Source organism: Amblyomma mixtum, chromosome 6, assembly GCF_055824585.1.
Source record: "Amblyomma mixtum isolate Tamu chromosome 6, ASM5582458v1, whole genome shotgun sequence".
Lineage (NCBI taxonomy): Eukaryota > Metazoa > Arthropoda > Arachnida > Ixodida > Ixodidae > Amblyomma > Amblyomma mixtum.
This window is the reverse complement of record NC_143017.1, coordinates 109,181,208-109,188,773: the sequence shown is the minus strand read 5'-3', so window position 1 is coordinate 109,188,773 and position 7,566 is coordinate 109,181,208. Positions and strand designations below refer to the sequence as shown.

General features: G+C 46.1%; 1 protein-coding gene across 1 annotated transcript in view; it reads left to right on the top strand.

Moving 5' to 3' along the window:
• The first annotated feature begins 646 nt into the window (after window positions 1-646).
• Window positions 647-7,566, top strand: part of LOC149339994 (cytochrome P450 4V2-like) — a 30,496-nt gene continuing 23,576 nt past the window's right edge. The window contains exons 1-3 of the mRNA XM_089548737.1: window positions 647-1,137; window positions 5,355-5,464; window positions 5,866-5,954. Of these exons, the coding sequence (XP_089404863.1) occupies window positions 885-1,137; window positions 5,355-5,464; window positions 5,866-5,954 (452 nt within the window). The 5' untranslated portion in view covers window positions 647-884. The remainder of the gene's footprint in view (window positions 1,138-5,354; window positions 5,465-5,865; window positions 5,955-7,566) is intronic.

The window sequence follows — 7,566 nt, the reverse complement described above, 5'->3', positions numbered from 1 at the left end:
CGAACAGTAGCGAACCTCGTTACGCCCATAGGAGTCGTTGTGAATGCGAAGGCGGCAACTTTGTTATAGAAGTTGTTTAAAGCTCGGCAGTGAATAAACAGGCTATTGTGGACGACTCTGACGTCAAAGCCCCCTGTTTTTTGCAGCTCACTAAAGAGACTGAAGCTTCAGAAGCGTAATCAGTATGCGACACCGTGAACTAGACCGCCGGGACTTCCACGAAGGGAATGTTTTGAGAATAATACACTCTTGCACAAGGGAGAGGGACCGACGCGGCACGTGAAAAGCGGCGCTGTCTTCAGAGCTAATAAGCCGCACCGGCGTAAAAACCAAAGTGTTTACCTTTGGATAGCAAATGAGCCCTTTCTCTTTTATGCTGATCTACTCTCTCCTCCCTTCTCGCGCGGACAGCAGTTGAACAGCGAGGGCGTCGAAATACAGCACTTGACTGCGATGCGTCCAGCAGGTGGGCAGTTCCGTACAGCATATTTTCTGCAGCGCTTATAGTGTTCTGTTGAGAAGGCCTCAGAAAAGAGTGAACGGGAGGGGTATGTTATCGCTGGAAGGTCGGACCCATGGGAAGAGGTTCAAGCGGGCATTCGCAGAGACCCGAGTTCACGAGACTGGTGGCAGTCGCGACTGCATCTCAGTGTGGAAGCATTTTCCGACACGTGCGAGTCGGTGCGTCCTCTTGACAGCTCTTCTCCTTCCATAGCGCAGCACGCACACCGGCTCAGTTTGGTCTGTCCATTGTATTCAAATGCACCGGCGGGGGATTCCCTAGTCGGCCGAGCGCTTAAGGCGTGGAGGCTGCCAACGGTGCGAGTCCAGTCGGCCGCTCTCGCCGCTTGTCCTCTGGTGTTGCGCCCTTCGCGTCCTCAGCCATGTCCGCCGCGGCCGCCGTCAGCTGGAGCTTCTTCGCGCCTTCGCGCTTTGACGCCGCGCTCCTGTCGTCGCTGCCGTGGTTCAGCGTGCTGCTGTCATGCGCCCTGGTCGCCATGCAGTGCCGCCGGTGGTTCCACGCATGGTGTGTTCTGCGCCCCGTGCCGGGACCCGGCACCGATTGGCTGCCCCCGCTCTTCCTGCTGTCAGTGTACTGGAAGTACAGGAGGCACCTCCGCAACAGTGCCACTTCGGGTAAGGCGGTCTTCTCCGACCCATTAATGGACTCCTTCTGCCCTCTAGTAGGGCGCGCATATTGTGTTCCATATAAAGCGGTGCCATATCTTTCTCGACGGCCCGCTCTGCCCTTTTAGGTCGCCAGGCAGTCAAGCATGTTAGTCCCACTTCGCTTACGACCGTTTTCAGCGTTTATCTGCTGCATCTATCGTTTAGCGTAATGCGATTTTTCTGCACTAGCTGGCCCTGGGGAAGCCACATCAACGGCTTATTAGCCCAGAGTTTACAATTGTTAATAGTGAGTTATTCATATTACCGGTTTCACACTTTCCTGTCAAGAACCCTGAAGTAGTGAAGGAATATATCACCAAGAACCAAGTGCATTTCCTGTAAGCAGAGCTGGCCAGGGGCTGCAATCGCTGAAGAGAGAAGGTTCAATTTTCCCTAGTCCCGAACGAATATAGCTAAAGCTAATGTTTTCTCGACAGTCCTTTTATCACTAGCACGCACATCGCAACTTAGGCTTTTTTACAGTTTCTATCACCCTTTGCTTGATTTGAGTTCTGGGGTTTTTTCGTCCCAAAGCGACGCAGGATATGAGGGACGCCGTAGTGAAGGGCTCCGGAAATTTAGTCCACCTGGGGTTCTTTAACGTGCACTGACATCGCACAGAACACGGGCCTCTAGAATTTCGCATCCATCTAAATTCAGCCGCCGCGGCCGCGTCGAACCCGCGTCTTTCGGGTCAGCAGCCGAGCGCTGTAACCACTGAGCCACCGCGGCGGGTTATCACCCCTTACGATGGGACCCCTGCACGCAGTTCAGTTTCGTACATTTAAGTGAACTCGGTAGCAAACAAAGAATGCCTTTTTATAGATAGAATCTTTAAAACTTGCCTGAGATGCACTTGTTTTTGAGGGCGGTTTTCACGACCATGAGGGTGCAGCTCAATTGATCTTACACGGCGGCGCTACAGTGGACTACTTGTGGGTTCAGCTAGTTATAGAATCGCGCTGGTTTAATAATTTTACAATAAACTCGCGCTTTTTCGCCGATAGTGGCAGGCTCCTGTGAGCCAAACAGTCTCGTTTCTTGACTGTGTAAAGGAATAAACGAGAGATAAGGAAAAGTCACTGTCTGGTGTTTGAAGACAGCTAGTGCTAAACCCAGCGCTAGACGGACGACGTGCCTTGAATAGAATTTCAAATCTATGGTATCGGTGACAATACTGGAAGCGTAATGTTTGGATTAAGCATTACATGCAAGAGCAACCCAGTGACTGTCATGCTGAGTGCGCAGAAACAAGCAACGATAGATTGTCAGTAACCTCACTTGAGGTTTGAAGTGATAAAGCTGGGTAAATTACCTTTTTCACTCGTCAATTTTATGAAAGATGTACTAGTTTAAATACGAACATACTTTTCTATACGTGTTTCTAATGAGGTCGCCTTTATAGGTGGGCTCTTTGTACGGAACAGTTAACTGCACCTTGCGCTCTCAGTGTCTTGGCAAGACACGCAATGAATCTAATGCCGTTATAATACAATTCTATTCGTCCGATTCTGCTCATTTGTTACGATCCGCTCGTGTGCCTGATTCCGGCGGCTGCTAGCTAAAGTTAAGTCGCAAAAAAAAAGGAAACAGCAAGGAGGTTGAATTAGAATGAAATCATTACATCAGCCCTAACTCTCGGCAGATAACGATGCACCATATCACCACACACGCATGCTGTAATAAGGCCTAGAATTAAAGGCGCAGTCAGGCACAAATCTCTTCTTTCTTGAACTGTTTGCCCGTTAGTCATGTGTGTTTAGTGGCGTTAACAAATAGCGCTTCGTATTTGCATAAGCACTTGTAGTCCGAGACAATCTTCTTTTATAAGGTCGGTGACTGATGTCAACTGCACGGTCATGAACCTGCTAGCGTTACGCTACAGCGTGGAAGGTTACTATCCTGGTTTTCAGTGCCAATTTCACTGGCCCCAGAAATTTCACAGAAGGACAATTAATAGCTCCTCTCTCTGGTTATAGTGGAAAAATTAATTTAGCAGCCTTCATATTATATATATATATATATATATATATATATATATATATATATATATATATATATATATATATATATATATATATATATATATATATATATATATATATATATATATATATATATATATTTGCAGCGAGACTCTGACAACGATGTCTGAATGTGCTGGCGAACGATTTACTTGACGGAGCATAGAGCGTGGTTCCGCTCGCACCGATCCTTCTTAGATTCGTCCTCTTGAGACTTCCGAGAATTGTCTCGGTATTACAATCAGACGAGTCAGTCTCGTTCTCGGTGTAATAAAGAGTAATCAGCCACCGGTCCTCCTGGTAGAAAGCAGTTTATTTTTTTTCGTAACCATGTACAGTCTTTGTCAAAAGTTTAGAGCTCAGGGGGGTTTGCTTCTAAGCCTCGCAGTGGGACTCCTGTAACATTAGTGGTAGTCCTACCCATTGGAGGAGGTAGGACCAGAAATATTCTTACCTTCAGCAAATTTGGAGCGCTGGAGATGCATTACGAACCAGACAGTGTGCTTCAGAAGCAAATCCCCTGGGCTCCAAACTTTTGACAAAGGCTGTACCAACTGGGCCAACAAACTCCGCCGCCGCCGCCGCAGCATGGCGTCAGTTTTTTCGTGCAAATCGCCAGTATAACAAGTGGCAAGAGCACACACAGTACAGGGGTACCAACAATCACACCAACTTATGTGAGCGGCACTGGAGGTGCAAGATATGTGAAAGTGTTCTATAAGTTCTAGAAGTTCTATAAAATTACTATAGAAAGCTTACATATTCACATAACCATTCTTTACCGAGTTCATTAGAACGAAGGAGGTAAGGACACTAACCTTATTTTTTCTCCTTTCAACGTTTGCAAATTCAGGCATTAAAGCCGAGCTGTATGCGTGTGCATAGACAAACAAAAGAAGAGGCGAATACTTTAGATTCGGTGTCTAAAGACATAGAAGACGCAGAAGTAATATAGTCAAATATCTTTAAATGCAATCTTTGTGACAGTGGATGTTTTAATTCTGTCAAAAACAATGCAATACTGGTTTTATCTGATGTTTTTTTGTTCGTAACAACGAAATCTTTACCGATGCAATCGTGAAAATATCTGCAACAGTCATTAATTATGATATAAGTAGTAAAACATACTTTAGCACACTCTTGATGTTGACTCTCCACAACAACAACAAAAAAAGCCTTAATCTGGAAATCTGTCGTTAAATCCTAACGAGCTACAGAAAATGACATGCCAGAAGAGCATCAGAAAGAATCTGCAAGCTAAAGCAAGCATAATCGTAAGCAGTTTTTTTTTTTGGCCCGTATGTTATATGTGTGGCTTTACGCTACAGCTAGCAGCGCCTATTACACAGCTAAAAAGGCGGCGTGCTGCACTTTAAGCCTCTTACTCGTGCTCTTGAGACCTCCAAGCATTGTCTCGGTAATACAGTCAGGAGAGACAGTCTCGTTCGCGTTGTAATTATCAGCCGCCGCTCTTCCTGGTTGGAGGTAGTTTTCTGTAATGTGGTTCCATCTCGCTGCACCCCTCTACCATGCCCCTTCATTTGTTCCGATCCTCCCGCCATGATTTCGACGGCACCACGATGATTTCGGACTGAAGGAATAAGTACACATGCTAGGTAATCTCGAATACAAAACACAACTAAAAGTAATCGACGCAGCTAGACGGCAGTGAATGGCCTGGCCTCTTGCCGTATGCTCTTTATTTTCCCAACAATTTCACTCCATTCGGTCACTGAGTTGCGAGAACTGGAGAGTGTTAATTCTCTACTCGACGACATGTAGGACTTCCAATCTAACTATTCCATGCATTTGTGGGCTTGGTCACATTGCCAGGGTGTCACAGCTTTTGAGAGACTGTCTTGTCCGCACCATTGCCTCTACATCATGATTACGAAGCCCGCAGTGTCTGAGGAATGAAGACTTTTGAGCTCCTTTGCAGGCGTGCTCGGGTGTTCCTCTAGCGCGTAACCTCCGTTTGAATGATATGGACGCCTAACGCACCGTGGCAAGGAGGGAAGCGGGAGGACGTGGGTGAAATGGTTTTTTTTAAATGCGTCGCGCACGTCGAAACAGAGCACGGACCGCACAGAACAGTATGTGGGAACTGTGTTTTTAGAAATGCAAAACCAAATGAGTTTGGTGGATTTGTTATGTGTGCAGTCGTTCACAGGGTTATAAACAAGGTATCCAGGATGTACGAAGGCAAGACGTTCAAGGTTTACATAGGAATGAGCCCCGTGGTTGTTCTACACACACCGGAGGCAGTTGAGGTAAGCATGGGAGCCAGTAATCAATACAATTTTTTTTTGCCAATTCATAGAACGTCAGAATGAAATGGACAGCATAACGCTAATTCGGAAAGTTTAGAAACATGCGTTGAGTGTGCATACCACTCGAAATATGATTAATTTCTTTGTTTGTAAGAGCTGCGTAACGGGAGTACTGGAGCATGAACACCAGAAGCACCTGAACTGCTTTCGCTGATATCTGTTTCGCTATGCATCGACTTGCACGCAACTCATTACCAAGCCTCAGCCCTATTTTGTGCTAACATTAGTGGTAGTAAATGAAAATTCATGCGTTGACGGAGCACCGCTGTCAGTCAAACAGACCGGAGCTTAGCTCCAGCTGCACGTGTCTATTCAATTTCATTCTTCCGCGCGCTGTCTAGGTTTTGTTGTCTACAAAGGAAAACACAGGAAAGCCAAACTCGTACTCTTTCCTCAAGTCCTGGTTGGGTCCGAAAAACTTGCTAACAAGGTGAGTAACCCTCCTACTGTCACTTTGCCTTAGAAGCAACAATGCTAAAGTCGCACCTCATTCGAAACTTTCTGCAGTTTGCATGATTCCATGCCTTGTACCGACCATCGACCTAAGTTGTCCCTGTGCAGCCTATCTTCACTGCACCCTCTGGACGACATATTGTCAGGACAGTCAGACCAGAACACTTTACTGGTTTGCGGTAAAACGATTCTACGCTACAGGCGTTCCTCCTGCGCTTTACAGAGTTGCCTCCATGAGCGCTTTCACGTTGGTACGCATTAAATATATTCATATAAAGCGCCTGATGAGTGCATACCGCATCAAAAAACGTTGGCTCAGCAATGGAAAAAGCAGAGAGTAGGAAAAGAAATGACAAATTATTCGTGGTATCTGCCCAATTAATCCGTCTTTCTTTTTACCTCGTTTGAGTGAGTGAGGGATTGCACTTTTTTTGATCAAGAAATTCTCAATCCCAGTGCAGGGCGTCAATATGGTACTGCATGCAGCAGCGGGGATTAGTTTTAGCGTAACAGATTGTTTCGCGTAGTTCCGTAAAAACAAATATCTCATTTCCTCTGCGAAACAAGGGCCAAGAAAGACGACAATGAAGCAGCCAATTATCGCTGGAAGGTTTTGCACAGATATGCTGAACGTGCAGCTTAACGATGAGGAGACTGTGTGGTGGGTGCTGCTTTCTGATTTTTGGGCATGTGCCCGTTTCCAGCATTGACGTGGACTGTACAGGTGTACCTTTATAATAAGGGAGTCATTACTCATTGACATTCGCCCAATTTCATACTGCTACAAAGGAATGTCTTACGGCTACAAAGGAAAGCTCCCCCCCCCCCCCCCCCCCCCCCCCTGGACCAGGACGAATTTTTCTTTAACTGCGAAGTTTCTGACAAAGCTGTTTAGCTTTCCTTTGTAGCTGTATGGCTGCGCTTGGGTAGATGTCAATGAGTAATTATTCCCTTATTACAAATCTACTCCACCTTGGGGGAGTACCCTGAACATTTGACCAACAGGTGTACATTTAGCTCAGCAGAAGTACGAAAGAGCCTGGACTGAATAGTTAAAGCAAAAAGGAGCATTTCATAACTTCCCAGAAAAATTTTGACAATCACCGTTCCGAAACCGGATGATGTAGGCGAATTGCAATAAGAGGATCCACCCAATCTCAATGTAATGTAATTAATGCAAATGGGGATATATGTTTGCTGAGAGGATGAGATATGTTCTCTCTTCATTGTATAGACACGGCCTACAGGGAGTACCGCTTGCATCTCACACAGTTTAAAGTGTGCCGCCGATGCGAAAGGTTTAAAAAAATCAGCGAACAATGGCCGCACTTGCTTTAAGGCCAAGCACTCGACCTCTTAAGCGCCTCAGACGCTGCAGAACCCTGCGTTTTTGAGGCAGTAAGGGACCCATTATCTTTTTTGTTGTGTTGGGCGGCGAAGTTCTGGCTAGACTATTTCGGTTCCCCTACACCGGCTGACAGTAACAGTGGCAATGCGCGCAGTTAACCCGTAAACTTTTGTAATGGGCAACAAATCGCGATGACTCAAATAGCGATGTAATTCACCGAACATTGACTTGTCTTAGTTTC